We start from the raw sequence: 25,423 nt of genomic DNA, 5'->3' as shown, positions 1-25,423 counted from the left end.
TTAAATGTTATAGAATACGGAAACATATATATAAAATGTAAAATATTTTTTAGATAAATCGTAATGATATTTTGATATTTTTGTTATTAAATATTTTTGTTTACCTAAATTAATTAATTATTATTGTGCAAAGCTTGATGAAGAATACTTAAATCATTTAGTTTCTAATGTGAATCACCGGTTCCTCTTAGTCAATGTGAATAATGAATTTGTGAATTTGATATGTGACATTGCACTGCAAGCTGGCTCATTTGACACCTATAACACAAGATAGAGAGACAACTATACAAATCTCTTTAATAAAAACGTTATTTAACACAATTATATGACCAAATAATTAGAAGTTACTCTGATTGATAAGTTGTCACTTTCAAATAAAATTTTTCTATGAAGTTTTTGTTAGTTAGAGTGAAAACAAGGTACATTATATACTTAGAGAAGACCAAAATATGAGGTTAAAAATGATCAGAACATATTCATAAATAATTTTGACACACATGAACATGAATTTTTTTCAATCTTATTTTTACTTCTTAACGAAACAGACACATTGAAAATTAAATTATACTACATATAAATAAAAAATTAATCACCAATGGATCACTTATATAAAATACCACATGTAAAGATATATAAATACATATAAAAAGTTAAATTATAGCATATATTGGTTAGTATATATTTGGTGGTATTGTTATTGATTACCTACCTACTATATCTAATCCAGAAATGCCATGGGAGGGTTACGTGGCATATTAGGAGAAAGCAGCATATATGACAGATAACCAATACAAGTTGAAAAAGAAGAGAACGTGCTTTTGCTTTCTACAGCTTTGCTTCTTTCGCTGTCCTAAGTTACCAAATCATATAACAATCACATTTCCTTTGACCCAAACAATCATAAGAGACAAAAGCTGCACCCTTTTCTTTATTTTTTTTGAAACAAAATAATTGAAAAAAGAATGTGTGCACTTGTTCACGTCCTAGCATGTGGGTGTATCCGCCATAAACGCCCTTACGAACGGCCTTCATAATCTATATCCTATTTCTGTCAATATGTGTTAAGTTCAAGTAATGATAATATTAATCATATTAGTAATAAAATAATAATTAATATAAAGAGAAAGTTGTGGGTGAGTGTTAATGTTCTTGACATGAGAATGCTCAATGTTATGATGATAACATTTGAGAGGTATGATGCACGGAAACTCACCGACACCCGACACGTTATGGGACACGCAAATTTTAAAATTTTATATGACATGGAATACGCATATATATAAAATATAAAGTATTTTTTAGATAAATTATAATAATATTTTAATATTTTATTGATATTAAAAATAAATTAAAATTTTTAATATTTTATTTTAATTATATTAAGTATTTAAAATATTTTTTGTTTTAATAAATAATAATATATACTATATTTAAATTTATTTTAAGAATATATGTTAAGAATAAGGTTGGACACGTTGATACGTGATGATATTTAAGTGTGTCCGGAGAAGAATTTTTTATTTTTTATTAAGACACGGTTGGACAAAGCAGATACGCGTATCAAACGAGTATTGGTGAATATAATGTCTAAAATGTATCTAACACGTAGACACAACAACTCAGCGAAGTGTCGAGCTTTATAGTTTGAGAGAAAAAGTAAAATTTGATGAAATATTTTTTTGACATATAAAATTGAGAGAATAATATACGTAGCAATTAGCATTTGTACATTGTAATATCGTTTTTCTTCCGGAGAGTGCAAACTTCTTTTTGTCAGAAAGGTATTCTGTCACCAAGAATATGGCCCATTAAAGAACAAAAAATATGAAAGCCCAAATTTGGAACTGATATGGCCCAAAATAAACTCATCTATCATGGAAAGCCCAAAACTAAGCCCACTAAGAATTAGCAGAAGACAAGTGTTACACGCGAGTTGGCTTTCCAAGGAAAAAATTCCAAATTCAACCCGAAAATCAGCATCTTCTGCCGGTTCTTCAATGGAAGCATCGTCATCATCGTGCCCGAACCAACCACCACCACTGCCGTCTTCGCCAGAGGATGAGCAGCGGAACTGGCTGGATCTGCCGCGAGACGTGGTGTCGGCGATATTCGTGAAGGTTGGTACGATCGAGGTGCTGAGAAACGTTCAGAGAGTTTGCTCGCTGTGGCGCAATGTCTCCAGGGACCCTCTCATCTGGCGCACCATCGACATGCACGCACTCGGTGACCTCACCGACTCCGATGACATCCTTGACGCCATGTGCCGCCGTGCAATCGACCACAGCTCCGGCCAATTAACCGACATCACCATCGAAGAATTCGCCACTGACGCTCTTCTCAAGTACATCGTCGATTCGTAAGTTTCTTTCTTTCTTTATGTTTTTGGGTTAAATTTTTGTTTGGCTTTCTTTGTTTCCGGCTTCGAATTTTCAATTTGAATATCAATTTTGGTGATGATTAGGGTTTCTTTAATTTTATTTCCGGTATTTATAAGCTTCCCTACAAGCAAGATGATCTTGATTTACTTTGAGTTTTGCCAATTGTCAACTTTAGATTTTATCCTCAATAAAGGTTTCAGAAATGAAATACTCTTAGTAATCACAAAATAAGGAATTTTCAAAAATTTATCTCTTTGTTGAGAGCCAAATGGTATGTTTATGTTGAAATCATGTTTCTTGTTTCCTGGGACTGAGTTATGTCAAGTGATGGCTTCCTTGAATGGCGATACTTCCATTTAGTGTTCACTACTAATCATATGTGTATAAATACTGAAGTTCATATTTTCATTAGCATATCCGTTAACTATATCTTCCGCTGTTGTTTTGTCTTTCCATTTACAGTACAAGTCATCTACGACGTCTATGCCTTATACGATGCTATAGTATAACAGATGAGGGATTGTGTGTAGTTGCAGAAAAGCTATCTCGGTTGGAAGAACTTGACATATCAATCAGCAACTTATCCAAGGATCCTCTAGAAACTATTGGCCGGAGTTGCCCTCACTTAAGAACATTGAAATTTAATATAGAAGGTTACAAAAGTCCACACATTGAGTGCAATGAGGATGCATTTGCCATTGCGGAAACAATGCCTGCATTACGCCATCTACAGCTTTTTGGGAACAAGTTGACCAATGATGGCTTGCTTTCCATTCTTGATGGGTGTCCCAATCTTGAATCTCTTGACTTACGCCAGTGTTTCAATGTCAATTTAATAGGAAATTTGGAGAGGAGATGTGCTGAACAGATCAAAGATCTACGGCGTCCATATGATCCCATTGATGACTACCCATTTGAAGCGGAAGATGACTATGGATCATTTGATGAAGACTATCCATCTGGGATATCAGACATTGACATATTGTCTGATTATGAGTATGACTTTTATGAATTCTCAGGTGGGAGTCTGAGTGAATTTTCTGATTATGATTACAATGATGATTATTAAGACTCTGGTAAATTTAACACTTTCCAGCTAAAGGACAGATAGCTGTTGTGAATATGTTAGGTATATTTCTCTAGGAAATAATCAACAATGTAATCATTGAAGTATCCTCGACCTTCCAAGGAGGACTCATTTTGGTGCTGGTTAATGATCTGTTGTAATGAATTTGCATGGTTAGACCACATGATCCTCTTTTGATCTTAATGTCCCATAGGATAATAGTACCATTTTGAGAAGCATTACTGTTTGCATTGTGCAGCTAATTAGATGTATGTAAGAAGCAATTTCTTTAGCTCAATGTATGTTTATAATTGACGATTCTGAACGGGTAGGAGATTTTTGGGTATGTTTATTATTGTAGTTTTGTCGGATGATTTCGACTGCATCTGTGGTTTTCCTTTTTTACGTTGAGTCCCTATCTTTGTTTCGGCTGCATCATCCAGCATTAGCTCTTGTTAATGCACATGTTGGGGGCGCACTATATTGCTGGTTCTGTAACCTTTTTATAGTGGTGTTTTACTTCCAAATATTGGATATGACAAGTGAGTTTGACCCAGAAATAGTAAGTTAATGACCCAATACTTGTGTTTGTTGTCATTGTTTGAGTTAACTTTTACCTGGACACGATGTGACCTGCTGTTGCAAAATGGCCCAAGGGCTAAGCTGTTGTAAAATCGCATTTTTAAATATAGGCCTAAATATTTTATATGACATAAAAGTATAAAATAAAATGATTATGAATGATGTGTTAATAACTTGTATAAAGCCATAAAGGATATCTTTATCATATAAAGTAGAACCAAGATTCCAATATGCTTATGGTCGGTGAGCCGAGCATGCGTAGAGAAGTGGTCAAAGAGAGAATGAAGGATCCTCTTAGGCTGTTAACATCATGCGAATGGAATACATTCCCATGGACTATGGCCACAACCGTTTATTTATTGTTTTACTACTCACAACTATTTATCTATTTGTTATTGTTATGTGTATAGTAAAACACACGTTAAATACTGTTGGTAATCGTAATTTTGAATGAAAGAGAAAACGAATGTGATTGTGATGGTGAATTGAGTGTTTAGAAGGAAAAAAGAGTCCAAGTATGATTTGATTTGGTGAGCCTCGCCAAAAACTGAATCATTCAAAGTTGTGTGGCATGTGACCGCGCGCTTCCAGACCTAAATCCGAAGACTAAAACCTCCCCACACCGCACTCCGCACTAACTAACACGCAAACACCAACAAAGCATCTCTTTTCTGTTCTCTCTCAATTGAAAACATAAAAACAAAAATTACAAACTTACCCCGCCGTGGAAGCCACCTTCGCTTTCTGCTTTCGGTGCTTCGCCATCATCAACGACGGCGATCGCGGCGTCTCGCCTATCATCTCCACCACTAGCAGGTACGCCCGCCGTCCCTCACCGATTAAAACCGACGATTCGGATCCCACTAAGGATTCCGAATTCGCATTCGGATCTCACAAATCCTCATGCTTCGCGAATCCACCATCTCCCTCTTCCTCTTCTTCTTCTTATGCTGTCATGCGGATCCGGAGTGCACGCGGGTCAGCCCGCTCGTCGATTTGGAGTTCGACTTCAAGATGGTTCAGCACCAGCTCAGAGGCCGCATCAAGGTCCTCGACGATTGCTCCTTTAGGGTTTCACAATTTGACATGCTCTCCGGCTCCGACGTTCATTGGTGGGGCGCCCTCGCCCCTGATCTTGATAACCTCACCAACGGATTCGTCATTTCCGATCACCGCTTGAACCAAACTTTCGCCAATTCCACCTTCGTTGTGCGCTTGCTCAACAACGTTACCTGGAGCATGATCCAGGTCCTTGCAGTTTGGGATCGCCCTACCGGCTCCGATTTTGGCCACATCGTCCTCGAAGAGTTAGCCAATGTCACTGAGGCATCTCCCGCACCCGCTCCGGCCGGCGGGGACGGGAAAGGAAAAGGTGAGGTTCGTATTCACACTGAGCCGACAATGTTTGAGAATTGCAAGGTTTTGTCTGATAATTTTAGGCTAAGGTGGAGTTTGAATGTGGGGGAGGATTCCATTGAGATTGGTCTCGAAGCTGCAACTGGGATCATGAATTACATGGCTTTTGGCTGGGCAAACCCTAATAACACTGGGTCTGAGCTCATGGTTGGTGCTGATGTTGCTGTTGCAGGGTTTAAGGAGGACGGGTTGCCATTTGTGGATGATTTCTTCATCACCAAGTATAGTGAGTGTGTCACAGATAGCAATGGATCTTCAGAAGGGGTTTGCCCCGATTCGATCTATGTTGGTCCTGATAGAGTTGGTTTGGTGAATAATACTGAGTTGATTTTTGGGCAGAGGAAAGATGGAGTCACATTTGTTAGATATAGGAGGCCATTGAGTAAGGTTGATGGGAAGTATGATCACCCTGTGGATCCTTTGGCTAACATGACGGTTATCTGGGCAATGGGCAAGATTAGGCCTCCTGATACCCTTCAGCATCACTATCTTCCTCAGAATCATGGCGGTCTTCCATCTCAGAATTTCGGGCATTTGGTTCTGAATGTTTCTGAGCATGTGAATGATTGTCATGGTCCCCTGGATGCTGAGGATAAAGAGGATCAAGATGTCATCATTGCTGATGGTAAGGTTCCGTTGGTTGTTTCGACTGGTCCAGCACTGCATTATCCAAATCCGCCAAATCCGGAGAGGGTTCTTTACATCAACAAAAAGGAATCTCCTGTGTTGAGGGTGGAAAGAGGGGTGCCTGTCACGTTTTCCATACAAGCCGGGCATGACGTTGCATTTTATGTTACTTCTGATCCAATCGGTGGAAATGCTACTGTGAGGAATCTAACTGAGACAATTTATGCTGGAGGTCCTGAGGCTCATGGAGTTGTAGCCAGTCCTAAGGAGTTAGTTTGGGCACCTAACAGGAACACTCCCGACAAGTTATACTATCATTCATTGTTTGAGCCGAAAATGGGTTGGAGAGTTGAGGTTGTTGATGGGGGTCTGTCTGACATGTATAATAATAGTGTTCTTCTTGATGATCAGCAGGTTACTTTCTTCTGGACATTGTCAAAGGATTCCTCCATATTTATTGCTGCTCGTGGTGAGAAAAAGAGTGGTTATCTTGCAATAGGATTTGGAAGTGGAATGGTAAACACTTATGCTTATGTAGGCTGGATAGATGATAATGGTCTAGGTCGAGTTGACACTTACTGGATTGATGGAAAGGATGCTAAAAGTATACATCATACGCATGAGAATTTGACATATGTGAGATGCAGAACAGAAAATGGTATTATTACCTTGGAATTTACACGTCCACTGGACCCATCATGTGATAGGAGCATTAGGCCAGAATGTAGCAATATTATTGATCCCACAACTCCACTTAAAGTTGTTTGGGCAATGGGAGCTAGATGGAGTAATGAAAATCTTAGTAACATGAATATGCATTCAGTCACGAGTAGTAGGGCTATTAATGTACTGCTGATGCGTGGCTCGGCAGAAGCAGAGCAGGATTTACTTCCAGTTTTGGCTGTGCATGGCTTTATGATGTTTCTGGCATGGGGTATGTTGCTTCCTGGAGGTATATTGGCAGCTAGATACTTGAAACATCTTAAGGGTGATGGCTGGTACAAGATTCATGTTTACTTGCAATACTCAGGATTAGTAATTGTTCTACTTGCCCTTCTTTTTGCTGTTGCTGAGCTTCGGGGTTTTTATGTCACCTCACCACATGTTAAATTTGGAATTGCTGCAATATTTTTTGCTTGTATACAACCAGTGAATGCATGCCTACGGCCTCCAAAACCAAATAATGGGGAGCATCCATCTTTGAAAAGGGTTATTTGGGAATACTTTCACATTATTGTTGGCAGAACTGCTTTTGTTTTAGGCCTTGCAGCACTTTTTAGTGGCATGAAGCATTTGGAAGAAAGATATGGTGAGGAAAATGCCAACGGACTCATTTTGGCAATGGTGGTTTGGTTCGTACTCGGTGCATTCATTGTGTTTTATTTGGAATACCGTGAGAGGCAGCGAGTAAGGGGCCGGATATTTGGAAGAAGCAATTGGGTGCTTGGTAATGCCGAGGAAGATGATTCCCTTGATCTATTGAGCCCATCCAGGGCACATGCAGAGAAAGAGTCACAAACCTCTGCAACAATGGAAGTCCAGCTAGAACCTTTGAACAGATAGATGCATGTTTTTGAACTTCTGATTCGAACTCTCTGTTTTGCTACAAATTTTGGCAGATTTTGAGTTGTCACGCTAATTCATGAGGCATTTTTGAGGTCTCAGGGGAGCACTTGCTGTTCAATACCTCGTGTTCCACCCATGATGCCATCTTTTGTGAAGAGTAGCTTTCCGATAGATTCATACATGTTCAGCAGAATAGGTTATATCATTTCTTCATTGTAGCTGCTTTTATTCTTCCCAAACCCACCAAAAAGAAAGAGAGAGAAGAAAATCAGTCATTACAAAGTCAAAGCATACTTGTGGATTAATTTAGGAGGCTGTCGTAGACAAAAAGCTTTGTTTATATTATGAGATGCAGGAAACTAATACAAAGTCGTTTATTTTTTGTTTCAATATGATTGTGTCATTCTTCAATTCATTGGTTGCCATAAATTCTCCATGTAAGCCAAGTAGCTAAGCTCAATTGGTTTCCATCGTCCCGATTGAAATCATCCTTGTGCTCTGCTCTAGCATCAAATGATTAAGCTATTAACTTCTGTGGAACCACGTTCCATTGTATTCGAGCAAATTTTTAACTGCTATTGAAATGAAGCGTTTTTTCTTTTAGTATTCACATAACATTTTTCTCCTAGCAGGTAGAATTTCTCCTACGGGTGATTTAAGTAAGTGTTGTCATTAATCAGAAGTATATACAAATCTTAAAAGAATTTTGTTGAAGAAAGCATTAGTTAAATAGTCGATTTTCTCTGAATTCTTGAAACTATATTTTCCTTATATTCCACACTTAAATATGAGAAATTTGTCGCACAACTTAAACAAACAAGTCTAGAGTAGTAATCCACCTTTTAAAAATATAATATGGCATTAAAATTTAATATATATATTGTTCTGGTATAACATACATGATTACATTTAGATGACCAATGCCGCCAACATATCTTATATATATACCCATTAAATAATAGCATTTGCAACGAAGACTTCCTTTTTTCTTTTATTTTCTTTGGTGGTGACAACAACGACTTCATATTATGCAAATGCAGTGGTTCCTACTATTCAAGTAGTCAAAGGCCATTCACTATTGTAGTATAAGCCCAATTTCCTTCCAATGAATACAATCTATTTGCCAACATAACATGCCAAAAAAAAGAAACTGGATCAAAATCCATTTGCAAATGCTGTAATGACCCAGTCCAAAAAAAGAATGCTGTCATGAGGTGACCCAATAAACAAAAAGTCTACTAATACTGTGAAAATAGTAAATTAACAAAATCCTTTTGAACGAAAACATTGACCGTTAAGCCGAAAGTAATGGTTCTTAATAATGCAAAAAATAGGAGAAAAAGAAAAGGAGGGGGGAGTCTGAAGTTAGAGTTCGTTAATAAAATTGTAATTTTATCTTATAGATTTTTAGAATTGCATTTAGGATAAGAGATTGCACCCGTTATATTCTAAAAGTAATTAACACCAACATATATTTACAGACATTAATCCAAATACAAATCTTAAAAACAGGCAATACAAAAACCGGAACTTAAAACATATTAAGATCTTAATGATTATACTCGGCTGAATTATTATACATTATACATAATTTTTATTATAAAAAAACTTTGTTAGACAAGATATTTATATTAAAAGTGTGATTTTTTTGTTTGATCATATTTTAAATAAAAATAATATTTTTATATGTTAAAATAAAATTTTAAATAATTTATTATCTAATAATAAAAAATATTTTTATATTAAAATAATTATAAAATTTTTATTGTAATATCCACCAATTTGTTAATATTATTTTGGACCACAATAATGATTGCAGGGGCAGGGGTAGCAGTTTGTGTATAATGGCAGTGATGGTAGTGTACCGTATTTGACTGATCCTATCTAGCCTTAGGCTTGTGCAAATTTTCTCCATACACAGAACAAGAAAAAGGTCAATAATGTTCAGCTGAGAAACTTCATTGATCCCAACACTATATTTATAGCCAATTGTCAACTCTACCATCCCATCCCCTCTATATTACTACTATTATTATTTGTACATTCCATGATAGAATATATTATTAAAATTAGTAATTTATGTTTGTAAGGTATTCTTATCAAAGTTAAACTCGTAACTTGTTAGCTCATTTAAATTAGTAAAGAAATATAATGCATAAAACAAGGATAAATATTAAATGGTACATACCCAAATCCAAACCTTGGAAATTCACCCCAATTTCACCTTGACCCTATTTGTTAAAGTACTCAGAGAATTAGAGCTTGTTATCAATTCCCATGCTCACTTGCAAATGGTCAACTAAGTTTGGTTTTGTTCCTAAGCTATCATACTAGTTTACGTCATGTCGTCATAATATAATAATCTACTACTATTAGACCATTAACATTTTATTTAGTTGACAAGCTTGGTTTTTGTCGGTTGCTACCAAAGTCATCTGGACTAGTTTATTTTTAGTGTACAGTACAGTATCATTAGATTAATATAGCTGTCCCATTGAAAAATAATTGAATCCATTCACTGAAGAATAAGAAATTGATGTTTAATTTGACTAAATCTCTATTTTGGTTCTCATTTTAGTTTTTAAAATTTAAAATTATTTATATTGGTCTTTTAGATTTAAATTTGAACACTAATGTGGTCTTTGACTCTTTTCGACGATAACTAGACAACAGAATATTGAGATGACACCCTTCTTGACAGGCTGGATAATGAGTAAAGGACGTCGTTTATCTTTTGCATCCAAACAGAAATGTCGTTTTGTATATAAAGAGAGAAAAAATAATGGAGACCCAAAATAAAGTATTTTTCTTCTTTTTTACTTCTACTATTCTTCATTTTTGACTTGTTTAGGTGTCAAAAATAAAGGACGTCGTGTACTCATCATCCAATATCGCAGAAAGAGTGTCATATCAGCATTTCGTTTGTCTAGTCATTGCATAGAGTCAAGACACTATATTAGTGTCCAAATTTCAATCTGGAGAACTAATATAAATAATTTTAAATTTCAGAAATTAAATTAAATAATCGCATGAATCTCAAAGACCAAAATAAATATTTAATCGTTTAATTTCAAAATAGAGTTGCATCGATAAGAAACTTGAAAGCAGCAGATTTTGGATACAAGTACAGAAAAAAAAAAATAGTGGAGAGTGGAGACAAACATTTATGAAATAAATGTTTTCCATACTACATAAATATCTCCTACTTTTAAAACAATTGTCATAAATAGAATTTTAAAAATTGAGCAAAGGGTTACAATAATTAATATTTATGATAAAATACTGAATTCAGAATTTGTCGAGTGAAAGTCATATCAAAGCTCTTATATCCATGCATGTATCAAATTTTAGGCTTCCCAAATTAGGCTCAACTTTGAAACCAGTTACCAAGGTCATCACTGCCATTTCATTTTCCCACCATGTCTTGTTAACCTTTGCTTCAATTCAGAGTTACTGGCATACACTTGGACCCATATATACTATTTTTTTTCTAGTTTTGTGCAATAATTCTGTTTTTAAATATTCTTTCATACACTGATTTGTTCTTGCCATATAAATGTGTGATGTGAAGTTGGCCTAAATTTTGTAGAGAAAGGATCATATATGGATGGATGTTGACATTGAGAAATAAGGTTTAGGATTTTTGTTCACATGCAATATTCGAATCACACATGTGGTATGTTCTGTTTTTAGTTCTTACAATATAATAATCAAGTTACTCTTCCCCTCTTCTGAATATAAATAAAGCAAAATAAAACAAAACATTCACACTTAATTTGACTTTGCCTTCTCTAGCTATTAGTATTTAGTAGTGAATTATTTGTTATTTATAATTGATCAATAAATAATCTTAATTTCAAATTCAGACATGTTTGTCATATCAATGTTAAATATTTATATATTGTATTGGAATTTTCAAGGAAAAAATGTATGATTGATATTAGCAATAGAGTAGTTAAAATCAACAGAATAACGAGAGTTTCTAAACAAAAGAAATTGTCTTATACATATAGAAGTAAAGAGTTAACCTGATCATGTCCATTCTCAAGAAGAATAAGGCATTTTTTATTTAAAAAAAAAAATACAGTTCAACTTCTATTTTTAGTTGTCTTAAAACATATCGATCCTTTTATCATATTCACTTCATTAAATTATTTTCGTCAACTTTTAATGTTAAGAATAACGAAAAAGATAATATATCTCACAAGTCACAATAAACAGAAACAAAAATTGACACTACTATTTTTTTAGACAGGAGTCGAATTAGATTTTTATTTTTTACTCTATATCTAACTGGTGAGAAACAACACGAAAAAAATGAAGGATTCACAAATAGCAAGACATAATTGAATCGGATAAACAGGGTAGTTAATCTTTAAGAGTTGTTCTTATAATTATTTAAAAAAATCACTTAAAAAGTATTTTAAAGATAATGATTAGGTGAATTAAAATAAAAAAGATGATGTACTATTGATGCAAAACTTAAAAACAAAAAAATTGTTTATGTTAAAAATAAGATACTAAACTGTATAAAAAATTTGTGTATTATTTAGTGTATTCAAGTTGTGTGGAACAATACAATATAAAAGCGTATTTATAGGTGCTTAAGAGAATTGTAATAATAAAGACGTAATATTCTATAATAAATAATTCTAATTAATCTAATTATATTCTAACAGTTTAGTCAAAATGTTTTATTTTTAATTTTAATGTTTTTATTTTTATTTTTATTTTTATGTTTTAATTTTTTCTATTTTTACTAACCGTTTTACAAGATTTTATAAACGAATATGAATAATAAAAACATAAATCAAATAAATGCTTTATATTCTCTAATAAAAATAGATTTAACTTATACGTATTCTAAAAATATATTATAAGATTATTATTATTATTATTAGTGAAAATTTTAAATTTTTTCTAATAAATACAAAGCTAGCTAATACGTTCAAAACTTAAATATTTTATATTTTTAATAAAAATTTTCAGTTTATAATTTTAATATGTGTCTTTAAAATAAAAATTAGTTAAATTAAAAAAAATTAAACATTTGTATATATCTTTTTTTTACACTTTTATTTTTAATATTAAAATCAAGAAAATTAGTTTTATATCATAAATAAATTTACATAAAAACATTATTTGTCATAATAAAAAAATGAAATTTGCTAATTTGTAGTCTAAGATCATAAATTAGAATATTATAAAAAAAGATTTTAAAAATTATTAAAAGATAGCTTTTTTTATATATTTTCAATGTATTGAATACATTAAAAATTTTAAAAATATTTTGTTATTGTATGTTTAAAATTAAATGTGTTATAAGAAGTTAAGAACACAAGTTAACTAAATTCTAAAAAGCATATCTAATTTTTGTGTTCAATATGAAGAAAACGGCCGGCTTATTAATTTTTCTATGCTGCAGGAGTGTGTATCACAAAAAGATAAAGAGAGAATATGTGATTTACCCAGCTGCAGATCTAAGAAATCGGTACTTCGAAATTTTTTACATTATTTAACTTTTTTAATAAAATGTCACAAATTAAATGGTTTGATTTATGTTTTTAAAAATTTAACAAATATTAAAATCGAACACTCTTATTTTTATTTTTAAAAATAAAAAATTAAAATTGAACCATCTAATTTGTAATTTGTTTTTTTTTTAAACAAATTGAATGATCTTTTTCCTTTTGTTAATACCAGAGTATTCATCTTCATCAGGCTGAAAATTTAATGACTAATTTTTCAGATACTGCAAAAGTAAAGTGGACAATTTTTTCACACAAGCAAGTTTTATTTTTATCTTCCAGTAAGTATTTCATTCATTTGTGTCAACTTGCGATAATAAATGATCTTATTTAATTAATATCAATTAAAAAAAATCTATATATATATAAAAAACACTCAAATTTTCAATAACAAAGTAGTACATACATTTGATCCATATAAAAAAAAAAGAGCCCAGGGAAAGATAGGATAGGGGGGGACAGTGATATTAAAGAGAGGTGGGCAGGCCTGGGCTGCCTGGTTGGCAGGGAATCACATGGACATTGCCATTTCCCATCACATGTCTTTGTATTTCTCTCTTCTCTCTCTCTTCTCTCTTCTCTCTTTTCCTTTTCACACCCCTCTGGGGATTGGGATTGCAATTCCACCAATTTCCATTACATTCCACACTTACACCACTTTCCGCGTGCCTCACAACTCCCAAATGATTCGCTGCTACGCGGCGCATATTTCAAACTACTATTAACTTTGGAGTTATTCGAATTTTAGCATAGACAGCACGGGATATAATAATGGATTTTTTCTCTTAAATTTTTGTGCCAACACAAAAGTGTGCTTAATTAGAAGGTCAACACCTACACTTCATATTCTAATTTAACGCTGTAACCTTTGAATTTGTTGATTAATATATTCTGAAAAGGTTAAACCAGTTGGTTATCAGACACCTGTATCATTCAGAGTTTTCGTTTCTACGGTATCAATTATTTGTAGAGATATAATAATTCTTTACTTGACCAACGAACTAACTATATTCCACATTTGGTAGATTACATTGAAATGAGCTACCAATTAGTGAAATAATGTACTATAAACATATACTACCCTAATTATAAACATATACTACCAATTAGTGAAATAATGTACTATAAACATAGACTACTAATTTCCCTTAAAATGAAAGATCGATCGAATTCGAAGCAAAAAGTGGATTCCTGCCTAATGAGAAGTCCACCCTACCCTAAACTTTGTAGGAACATGATTGTTAAATAATGGAGAACAAGTTTGATACAAAAGCAGATAAAAACAGTAGGGAACATTCTAAAGCGTAGGCAAAGAGGAAAAGGGAAAAAAAGAGAAGGAATTAAAACACTAGAAGCATTATCGATAGATGAAGATGAGATATGTTATATGAGACAGTATATTTTATGAGAACAATGAACATATCTATCTATTTATCTGATGAAAGGGTGAAAGTGGTGTTTCAAAGCAGAATACATAGAACTAGAATTGATTGGGGTATCGATTCTTATTATACTGTTTATATTTTTTCCGTAAAGCATCAGCACAAGTTGTAGTAAAAGGTAGCATACATATATATGATTCGTATATATGTTTTATTTTACAATATAATCTTTTATACATTATATTACATGCTGTGACATGTCAAAACATATCCCATTCAAGACATGCAATTCTTTACGTGAGACGCACATTTTTATTGCTTTCGACATTCTTGGTATTGATATAACTTAGTAGCTTATTAAAGAAAATCATCTATATATGTATATATATATATAGATAGATACAGAGCTTATTGACCATGAAAGTAATGATACCAACAACAATGCTAAATGGTTAAGAATGATAACATGTGACAAGCATGTGTATATATATATATCAAGCGTGAAAGAAATAGATCGATTATGCAATATATAGTGTGTTGTGGAAATCATCATAACATGTATTAGTAGCATATTTGCATGCTCAATATGATCTACAAATATTTGTAGTCACTTATATCTATTTATAATTTTAAATGTTAGAGTGTAATTAGGATTAATTAGATCAATTAGTATTATTTAGCATATCTCAATATTTATTATAGAATATTATATTTTTATTATTTCGATTCTCTTAACACTTATAAATATCTTTTTATATTATATCATTGCACACAACTTAAATACATAAGAACCTTTTCTCTATTCTTCTCTTTTACCTTCCTAAAATGGTATTAAAGTAATGGTATTCTCCTTGAAAATGATCTATTGTTTTTCTTATGGTGAAATCATCATATTTTTCACACTTGTTCTCTATGTCATTTTTCCTTATCTTGTGTTTTTCCGAGTCTAATGAATCAAACACCATTCTCATTTGCTGCTTATCTATTCTCACAGAGAAATCAGATATTTTTTGTCACCTTTTGACAATTCGCCATCCTCCCGACATTTTACCATCTCTTCGGACTTCGTCACTTTTCAGCAGTTTTCCAACTGTTTGTCATCTTTTCGGCAGTTAGCCACTCTTGCGGTAATTCTGTCTACGCTTTTCTTGTGGCAGTTTCATTTGTATTTCCTTGTGGTAGTTCTTTTTGCGTTTCCTTGTAACAATTTCGTCTGCGTTTGTTTGTGAGAATTCTGTCTGCGCTTCTTTCCGGTAGTTCCGTGCATTCCTTTTCGGCAGTTCCATTTGCACTCGTTCTATATATATATATATATATATATATATATATATATATATATATATATATATATATATATATATATATATATATATAAATTTCAAACTCAAGTTGTCATTTGAATTTGAGAAGAGATGTTAGAGTATAATTATGATTAATTAGCATTATTTAACATATTGGAATGTTTTTTTTTTCAAAGAAATTAAGTATTTTATTCCTTTCAGCAAAAAGGGTACAATGTCCAAATGAGACTTAGTAACGACAAAAGAAGAGAGAGACAGTAACCTCTCTATGGCTCAGACATATAGAGCAATAACTTAAAGTTGCAATACAGAGAGATAAGATAAAAGAATACCCACTCAGAATTGGGGTTCATTGGTAGCTGTGGAGACCCAGCTAATCATCTTCCTCGCGAGGCCATCCACTTCTTGGGGAGTCTTGGCACCCTGTCCAAATACGTGATCATTGCGAGACCGCCAAATACACCAGCAGTAAATCCCTAATGAAGCTAGATTTTGCTCATCAGTTGGGTTGAGAATCAAGTGCTTCTTCTTCGCCTCCCAACAGTTGAAGAACAGATTTTCCTCTTCCCCATCAGTAATACCACGGTAAGGGCTCCTGTTCCACACTTCTTTAGCTTTCTCACAAGAGAATAAACAATGTATGATGGTTTCCGTGGCTGCGTGACACTGCGGGCAGGTAGCCAGTCTTGAAGGGATCCTTCAGTGAAGCAGGTCCATAGTCGGTAGCCTTTCATGCTGAGCACGCCAGAGGAAAAGGAGGATCTTTGGTGGGGCTTTAATCTTCCATAGGTCACGCCAAATCCCTTGTCTTTGCTGGAGGTGGGGATACAGCTCAGTTGGTTCATGGCTGAACGAATAGGCTATTCTGTAGCCAGAAGAGACTTCATATCTACCAGATTTATGGAACAACCAAGTAATCTTATCCCTCTGTTCCCCAATTTTAATTGCTAAGATTTGCTGGGTGATGGCTGGTGGAAAAATTGAGGAAATAAGTTGTTGATTCCACTCGTTGTTTTCGTGCATTAGGTGGCTGACCCGTGAGACAGGTTGATTTGTGGCAAAGGAGTTTAACCTAAGGGGAGGGGTAAATTGTTGCTGAGGCGGGATCCATGGATCAGAGAAGATATTCACCTCAGAAGCAGGACCTATTTGCCAGATTAAGCCTTTCTCGGTGACTTTTCTCCCTTCCAGAATGCTTCGCCAGCCCCAAGACGGTAAGTTCCCTACCTCTACTCTCATAATATCTGTATATCGAAAATACTTGCCTTTTAGGATTCTAGCCAATATTGAATTAGGATGTGTTGCTATTCTCCAGCATTGTTTGCCAAGCAGTGCCAGGTTTTGTGCCTTTAGATTCTTAAATCTCAGTCTTCCCTCTAGTTTCGGTCTAGTCAACATGCCCCAGCTGACCCAGCTAATCCTCCGATCCTCTCCATTCTGACCCCACCAAAACCGAGCTAGGATACCTTGAATTTCCTGAAGTAACGAGTCAGGCAGTTTGAAGCATGATAGGGTGTATATAGGAACAGCTTCTCCCACCGCCTTGATTAGAACATGTCTCCCTCCAACTGAGAGTAGCTTGCGTTTCCAACCTTCAACTCTTTTTCGAACTCTATCTTTAATAGCACCAAATGTTGCCTTTTTTTATCTCTGTATTGTAGAAGGCAGGCCTAGGTACTTATCTTGGGCCCCAATATGTTGGATATTCAGATTCCCAGCCAATAAACTTCTGGTATTCTGGGGGGTATTTTTACTGAAGAATATAGCCGACTTGTTTAGGTTGACTGTTTGTCCACTAAAGCTTTCATAATCACCCAGTAAGTTCAAAATATTATCACAGCAGTTAGGGGACGCTTTACAGAAGAGGATAGAGTCGTCTGCAAAGAGGAGGTGGTTAACAGTCGGGCACCTTCTATTGATTTGAATCCCTTGTAAGCTCCTGTTTTGCTCTGCTTTGTGTAGCAGGAAGGAGAGTCCTTCCGCACAGAAGAGAAAAAGATACGGGGAGAGAGGGTCACCTTGTCGGATACCTCTACTTGGCCTGAAATAGCCAAATGGTTGTCCTTCCACAACAACAGAGTAAGAAATAGTCTCAACAACCTCTTTAATCCAGCCAATCCATCTCGCATCAAACCCTAGACGTTCCATCATAAACCAAAGAAAAGGCCACTCTACTCGATCGTACGCTTTGCTCATATCTAGCTTTATGGCCATCTCAGATACGTTCCCAAATCTCTTTGTTTTCAAGTAGTGCATAACTTCATGTGCAATAAGAACATTGTCCGAAATCAGCCTACCTTTCAAGAAGGCACTCTGATTCGGGCTAACTAAGAGATTCATAAAGTGTTGCAGTCTATGGACAAGGATTTTTGAGATAATCTTGTATACTACTGTAGAGAGGCTAATGGGTCTCACTTGGGACATGTCTTTTGCACCGGGGACCTTAGGAATAAGACAGATCTGGGTATGGTTGAAGCTCTTGAGTAATCTGCCTCCTGTAAAGAAGCTCTTCACAGCCGAGAAAACATCTCCACTCACAATGCTCCTGAATGTATGAAAGAACTTAGCTGTAAAACCATCATCTTCTGGGGCACTCTGAGGATGCACACTAAATGCTGCTCTTTTAACCTCCTCCATAGAGACTGGCCGCAGAAGTTTCCGATTTATACTTGGTGTTACCTTCGGTATAAACTCGTCAAATTCCTGGCTCGGATCCTGAATAGCAGAGGCAGAGAAGATACTTTTGAAGTAGTCCTCTGCTACTTTCGCCATACCCTCGGTTGTAGTTGCCACCACCCCAGTTTCACCAACCAAACTCCAGATTTTATTACTGCGGCATCTGACTCGAGCAAATTGGTGGAAGAACTTGGTGTTGCGGTCCCCTGTTTTTAGCCACTTTATTCTTGACTTGTCTTTCCAGCAACTTTCCTCATTTAGATAGGCCACCTCAAGTTGCTTTTCAATCTCCAGAACCTGTTTGCCCCCTTGAAATCCAGAGGATCTCATCTCTTCCAATCGATCCTTGAGGTCCCGAATTTGTTGCAGGGAGTTTGACCTAGAAGTTTGCTGCCAACGCACGAGTGAATGTCTGCATTTCTTTAATTTTTGGGCAAGAATAAACATAGGGGAACCCTCAACTTCTGCTTTCCACGTCTCCTCAACTATTCCCCTTACCTCAGCATTCCAACACCATCTCTCCTGGAACTTGAACCTGCGTTTTGTTTTCTCCATAGAAGGATTAGAATCCAGCAGTATCGGGGAATGATCGGAACCGTCCTCTTGTAGTCTGAGAACTGTGGCTGTAGGGTAAGACTCGCACCACTCCAATGTTGCCAGCACCCTGTCAAGCCTCTCTTGGATAAGCGCTTGTCCTCTCCTTCTATTTGACCATGTGAACGGTCTTCCAACCATTCCAAGATCCAGGAGATTGTTGTCATCTATAAAGGAGTTGAAAGCTGTCATAGAAGGTTCCACAGCCAAACATCCACCCTCTTTTTCTTGGATATTCTTTATAGCATTAAAGTCACCAAGAATGATGGTTTTTCCTTGGAATTGTTGTAGGACAGGTTTGATCTGTTCAAATTGTTGATGCCGGGTCTGCTCTATGCTACTAAAGTGAACACCAATAAGCCCCCATTCCTCCTGCCTAGAAATATCCTTTATTTTTGCAGCAATAAAGAAATCACCCGAGTTCGTTACTACCACCTCAGAGCCCTCTTTCCATGCCAAAGCAAGACCACCTGCTGTGCCATTAGGATTTTCCAGAAACCAACCGTCAAAACCACATGCCCTTAACTTGTTCTCCACACGACAAGGCTGATTTTTTGTTTCACAGATGAAACCAACCTCGGGGGAGTGGGATCTACAAATCCCTTTGAGGTTATGGAATGTCAGGGGTCTCCCCAAACCCCGACAATTCCATGTCAGAACTCTCATGGATCTTGGGGCACCGTTTGACGGCCGGTGCCCTCCACCTCATCGCGAATGTTTTGCATCTCTTCCAAGCAAAGCCTTTTGTGCGGTGTTATATTTTCTTTCTCATTGAATTTTCTCTTCACCCCTCCATTGATGTGAGAAGCCTCTATTTTTCTACATGCCATCTGTTTGAGCTTGGATCACTCCTTTCTTGGTGAATAAGATTGATCGACATTTTGAACCTCTTCTACAGCCATAAGACCTTGCACTCCTTCTTGTGGTTCCTTGGTACTTGCTGAGGTTATGTCTACCAAGTTTGCTTCTGAAGTCTCCAACAACGAGTCGCTTTTTGAGTGAGAACTATTCACCTCTGGGGCCAGTTTTGCTCCTACCGTTTCTTTCATAGAGAGACCTGAGAGGCTATTAAGTAACCAGCTAGGAATAGGTTTTTTCTTAGGTTTGTCCCCTTGGTCATTCAGGTTAGCGCCAGGCACATTATAACCATTGAATTCGTTGTTAATCCTCCTACCCATCTGGTAAGCTTTTATCCAATCTCCAATTTTATCTTGCCGCACTGATTTCATTACTGAATCTGTATCGAGTAGTTCACACCCCTTTGGCTCGTGCCCTAACCTTGCGCAATAAGTGCAGAATCTCCCAAGCTTTTCATACCGCACACCAATTTCAACAGCCTGATGATTAGGGCCAATCACACAGACGTGATCTTTGAGTTTTTTGGATGCATCCATTTCCACCCTGGTCTTGATTATCCTGGATTCTCCACCCTTCATTTCGTAGAAGCCAACCTCTATAACCCCACCAATTTTCTCAGCCAGTTTCCTTCCAACTTCTATAGTTTTATAGCATTCTGGCAATCCCCAAAATTGAGCCCATACCGGAAAGCCTTGCATCTCCCTCTCCTCCCTTCGATCAGAGTTATTCCATCTCCTCACATGGAGGACATAATCTTTAAAGAGCCACGGAGAACCTTTTTCAATCTTCATCAAATCTTTGTCATTGTCAAAGAAAAATTGGAAATTGTTGCCTCCTCTATCCGAGACTCTGAATCCTTCTGGTCTACTCCATATGGATCTGAAGGCGTTCTCTATAGTTCCAACAGAAAATTTTTTATCCGCAAACACACGGCCTATGAGGCTTTTAGCGCAGGCTTCCTTTCCTTTCTTGATATCCTCTTCTTCGATTAGTACCTCATTGTCGCTCTCTCCATCGCTATCTGAATTTCCTTCTCTGGCCTGCCTCTATATTCGAATGAATAATTTGATCACTGCACAGTTGAAATGTTATGAAGAGCCACTCCAGAAGAGCACAGAAACCCTAGCAGGGCACCAGTTAACCCTAGCAGGGCACCAAAATAGTGTTTCTAATATTTATTTTTATAACATATTTGAATGTTTATTATAGAATATTACGTTTTTGTTATTTCAATTCTATTAGTACCTATAAATATGCTTTTATATTGTATCATTGGATATGACTTAAATACATACAAATATTTTTTTTATTCTTCTTTTTTACTTTTCTAACATTAAAAACTATATAAAATTAGAAAAAAGTTGTAAATATGTTTAAACAAGTACTAAGTATGTAAAAAAAAAATTTCTCATTTGTATATAATGGTACGAGAAGAGCAACTTTATTATTCTTCTTCTATGCATCCTGATCATGTATGTTCATTATTCACTAGAAAATATGCCCAATGTTTAAACAGCAGTAAGAGGATTCGTTATGTGTAAATGTGTAATTGTGCATAATATCTATAAGGAATGTAAAATCTGCCACTAAAAATTAATTATTAAATTAAACGTTAATATAAAATATATATTAAAATATAAAATATATATTAAAAATAAATTAAATATTAATTATTTTTTATTTATGCAATGTATGTAACAATAATTATAATCAACTTCAATAACTAAAATTGGAGTATTTGGTGACAAATATGCAACATTCTTTGTAGCTTACTGCCATGATAGACCTTCCAAATTAGATTGTGAAGGGCGAAAAAATCAGCATCTTATTTTTCTCTTTTAAATTTTCTTTTTGTCTTCTTTTTTGGAAGAGAAGGCAAAAGTTAGTAAAAGAAGATAATAATAAAATTATATTTAATTAAGTTGTATATAATTTTTTGTCAAATTTTGAAGATGGAGAATCATAGATACTTTTTTTTTAAATTAAGATTAAGAATCATATAATTAAACAGGAGAGGAAAAACTCATTATCAATAATTAACTTAAGAAAAAGATTATTATTTCGCACTTTGTATGGAGCTCATGAGTCATAAGTATCAGTAATTTATGAATTGAATAACAAATAAAGCATATATACTAGCATGCTCCATGGCATTTAGGTTTAACAAGTTGCTTTTTTTCAATTAATTACAAATTTACAAGTTAATAGTCTTGCACTCTTCCAATGTCATTGTTTCAAAGTAGTGCAACTAACAATTAGCACTGTGTATCATTTCTAGAAATGTATAGACATATTTTGATTGAATCTGTGCTCTTCCCATGAATGCATTCCATAACAGGAAAGGAAAAGCGCAAATCTGTGATAACAACCCTATTTTTATTTAGTTATTTTACTTTTTCATCGCAGGAACATATTCAAAGAGGACAAGTAATGACTTGGCTTCCCATTTTTTAAGGAAGTATATATATAAAATATGTGATTGATAAAATAAAAAATATCTAATGATTTTATATTTACTTATTTTAAATAATGTGATAAATTTAAGTTTTAATTATTTTTATTGATATTTTTACTTAATCAATTTAATATTATACACTCAAATTTTTATATTTTTAAAATTATTTTTTATATATTTATTTCTATAAATATAATTGTTTATATTATTTTGTTTTAATAATCTATCTATTTTAGATATTCTTTTTTGTAAAAAATACTATTTTTTTAAATTATGTTGTTAAAAAAAACTTTTATCTTTTTTTTTACGATAACTTATTTCAATTATTGTTTTATTTAAGAGTTGTATTTTATATTTTGTAAGAGTACCAATAATTTTAAGATAATTAATAATTTATAAATTATTTTTAAATTTTTGAAACTTTAAAAGAACAAATTTTAATTAAAAAATAAGATAACAACTTTTTAATTAATGAACATACCATAAAAATATTAGTAGTTTATAATTTTATAGAGTAGTAGAGAGTACTATATAATTTTTATATCAAAAATAAAATTATTAAAAAGAATTTATATTTTTTCCTATATATATTAATAAAATTTTTGAAAAAGGACAATTCACTAATTATATATGATACATAAATTATTTTTATATAATAAAAAAATTTATATAAAATTTGATTCCTATATATCAAAATTTTTACATCGTCCCTGTTGCTTACTCGTCACCCACGCTATCCATATTTACGCATGTACATACGATCAAATCATAAACAGAATAAGGTAAATAAGTATTTCAAATATAAATTCTATTTTTTTTTAAAAAAAAAAATATATATATATATATATATAAAGGCAAGATACAAAAAGGAAAAAAAAAAAAGACAACTTAATATACACATACGTCACCCCACCAGCTATAAAACCTGAGGGGTCACCGACTTAACACGTGGCGCAAAACTCGGCCATCGTCGGAATATTTTCTCTCACTTTTCTCTTTCAAAAGCAATCAAACGACGCCGTTGTTTGCAGCTGCTTATTACTCATTATGGTGTTGTGACCTTTAGTAGTAGTAGAGAGCAACGAAGAAGGCATCGTTTTTTGCCTCCTGAGATAGGGAATCTCCGGCGGAGTGAGCATCCTGATGAGCGCCAGGTTGATCCCGCTGAAGAAGGGGTGCTTTTTGACGTCAGCAGCGCCCCGCCTGGACCCGAGTCTTCGAGTGGGGTCCTTGTGGAGCAAGCCACTTATGAGGTCCCGGGCGTGGTGCTCAAGCGTGCTACAGGGCGTGGCTGTGGGAAACGCCAACGGCTTCTTTATGATGTTGCGCAGTGTCACATCGTTGGATGGACCAGCAAACGGCGTGCGACCATACACGAGCTCGTATACGAATATCCCGAAAGACCACCAGTCAACGGCATTTCCGTGGGAGTTCCCGGAGGCAACCTCTGGCGACACGTACTCGTGAGTTCCGACGAAGGAGCAGGAGCGTGCTCCGACGGGCTCTGCCACGAAGAGGCGCTTGGGGTTGAGCGTCTGAACTTTCCTGGATCGGAAGACGCGGTTAGAGAGACAGGAGAATAGTGGCGTTGCTGAGTAAGTGCGTGTGTTTGTGTATGGTAGGGGGAATGTATTTTCTGAGTCAGGGGAATAGTCAGAGGATTCAACAGCTGGGATTGCATCGGAACAAAGGGAGAGATCGAAATCGGAGAGCATGATGTGACCGTCTGATCTGACCAACACGTTTTCGGGCTTTAGATCCCTGTAGATGATTCCAAGCATGTGCAGGTATTCCAAAGCAACCAGTACCTCCGCAGCGTAAAACCTGTAACAAGAACAACGAGGAATAGTAAATAATTAGTTACACCTAATTTTCTCACACAAACCTCATTTAGTAATATTGGAATGTTTTCACTTAAAGCACCTTGCGGAGGAGAGAGGGAACCGTTTTTGTGGTTGCTTGTAGCGGAGGGAGTGGAGGTCGCCGCCGGGACAAAACTCCATCACAATGCAAGAAAAATGAGACGCTTCAAACTCCGCATATAGGGTAGGAAGGAACGGATGGTCCAACATCTTTAGAATCTTCCTCTCCATTTCGGCCCTCTGCGACTTGTTCTTCATCGCCACCGCCTCTTTGTCCACCACCTTCATCGCGTAGAAGCACCCGGCGGGTTCATCGTCGCCGTTGCTGTTGGAGTTGTCGTACTCACCGGAGGGGAACTCATCGGAGGCGGCGGCTGAGTCACGGAGGCGGCAGAGGTAGACGGTGCCGATGTCACCAGCGCCTATACGGCGGAGGAGGTGAAAGTCGCGGAAGGTGAGACCAGACTTGCGGCGGAAGGTGGCGGAGCGGATGGCGGAGTATGCAAAGTCAGAGGAGCGGTGTGGCTTGATGGAGAGGCTCTCCGGTGAGGTAGGTAGGAGGTCGAAGGAGAGACGGCTGAAGCTGGTGCTACAGATGCTGTCACTGCTCATGGACGTTCTCTGTGCAGAATTCACAGTCTCCAAGCTCATCCCAGAATCACGACCACCACCAAAACCACTATCTACCATGGGGGTGTTAGGGATGAATCGATCATAAAAAAAGAGAAGAGTGAAGAAAGAGTAAGACAGAGCTTTGATTTTAATTTGGAATTTGAATGCGTTGTGAAAGATAGTGGGTTGTGTTTGTGGAAGGATGAGGGGTAGTTGTGTGGTATTTATGGTTAAGGAGTACAGAAGGGATAATAAAAGGGCACGTGAGAGAGGGTTTAGGCACGTGCGGAGGATAGTTGTTGCATTACTTTAGTTTAGTCCTGGACTACTGGTTAGTCGTTGGTTACTTTGAAGGATGATGACGAAGTGGTTTGCCGCGTAGCAGAGGATTCATTTGGAGGGCTGGGCGTGTGGGTGCAGTGAGAGAGAGAAAGAGGGTTCAATTTGTGTGAAACTGTGAAAAAGGCTTTTTGCTTGTGCACTTGGCATTTTTTACCCTTTTACTGATTAGGGGTGTGAA

The 25,423-nt window shown here is 35.6% G+C and overlaps 4 protein-coding genes across 4 annotated transcripts; 2 read left to right on the top strand and 2 right to left on the bottom strand.

The window, feature by feature from the left end:
* Positions 1-1,946: 1,946 nt before the first annotated feature.
* LOC130954389 (putative F-box/LRR-repeat protein 23) lies at positions 1,947-3,765 on the top strand. The gene is made up of 2 exons (XM_057881126.1): positions 1,947-2,356; positions 2,841-3,765. The coding sequence occupies exons 1-2, from the start codon at positions 1,998-2,000 to the stop codon at positions 3,445-3,447; spliced, it is 966 nt and encodes a 321-aa protein (XP_057737109.1). The 5' UTR covers positions 1,947-1,997; the 3' UTR covers positions 3,448-3,765.
* A 776-nt stretch (positions 3,766-4,541) lies between these two features.
* LOC130954388 (cytochrome b561, DM13 and DOMON domain-containing protein At5g54830) lies at positions 4,542-8,025 on the top strand. Its single transcript, XM_057881125.1, has one exon. The coding sequence runs from the start codon at positions 4,930-4,932 to the stop codon at positions 7,630-7,632; it is 2,703 nt and encodes a 900-aa protein (XP_057737108.1). The 5' UTR covers positions 4,542-4,929; the 3' UTR covers positions 7,633-8,025.
* Positions 8,026-19,961: 11,936 nt separating this feature from the next.
* Positions 19,962-21,753, bottom strand: LOC130955346 (uncharacterized). Its single transcript, XM_057882187.1, has 2 exons — positions 21,748-21,753; positions 19,962-21,020 (listed from the first exon to the last, which is right to left on the bottom strand). Exons 1-2 carry the CDS (start codon positions 21,751-21,753, stop codon positions 19,962-19,964), a joined length of 1,065 nt encoding a protein of 354 aa, XP_057738170.1.
* A 1,534-nt stretch (positions 21,754-23,287) lies between these two features.
* Positions 23,288-25,086, bottom strand: LOC130955006 (protein kinase PINOID-like). Its single transcript, XM_057881786.1, has 2 exons — positions 24,353-25,086; positions 23,288-24,253 (listed from the first exon to the last, which is right to left on the bottom strand). The coding sequence occupies exons 1-2, from the start codon at positions 24,979-24,981 to the stop codon at positions 23,428-23,430; spliced, it is 1,455 nt and encodes a 484-aa protein (XP_057737769.1). The 5' UTR covers positions 24,982-25,086; the 3' UTR covers positions 23,288-23,427.
* Between the last annotated feature and the right edge of the window lie 337 nt (positions 25,087-25,423).

The sequence above is a fragment of the Arachis stenosperma genome, chromosome 10, assembly GCF_014773155.1.
Source record: "Arachis stenosperma cultivar V10309 chromosome 10, arast.V10309.gnm1.PFL2, whole genome shotgun sequence".
NCBI lineage: Eukaryota > Viridiplantae > Streptophyta > Magnoliopsida > Fabales > Fabaceae > Arachis > Arachis stenosperma.
Note: the sequence above shows the minus strand (reverse complement) of the source record. Positions and strands in the feature narration are given on the sequence as shown.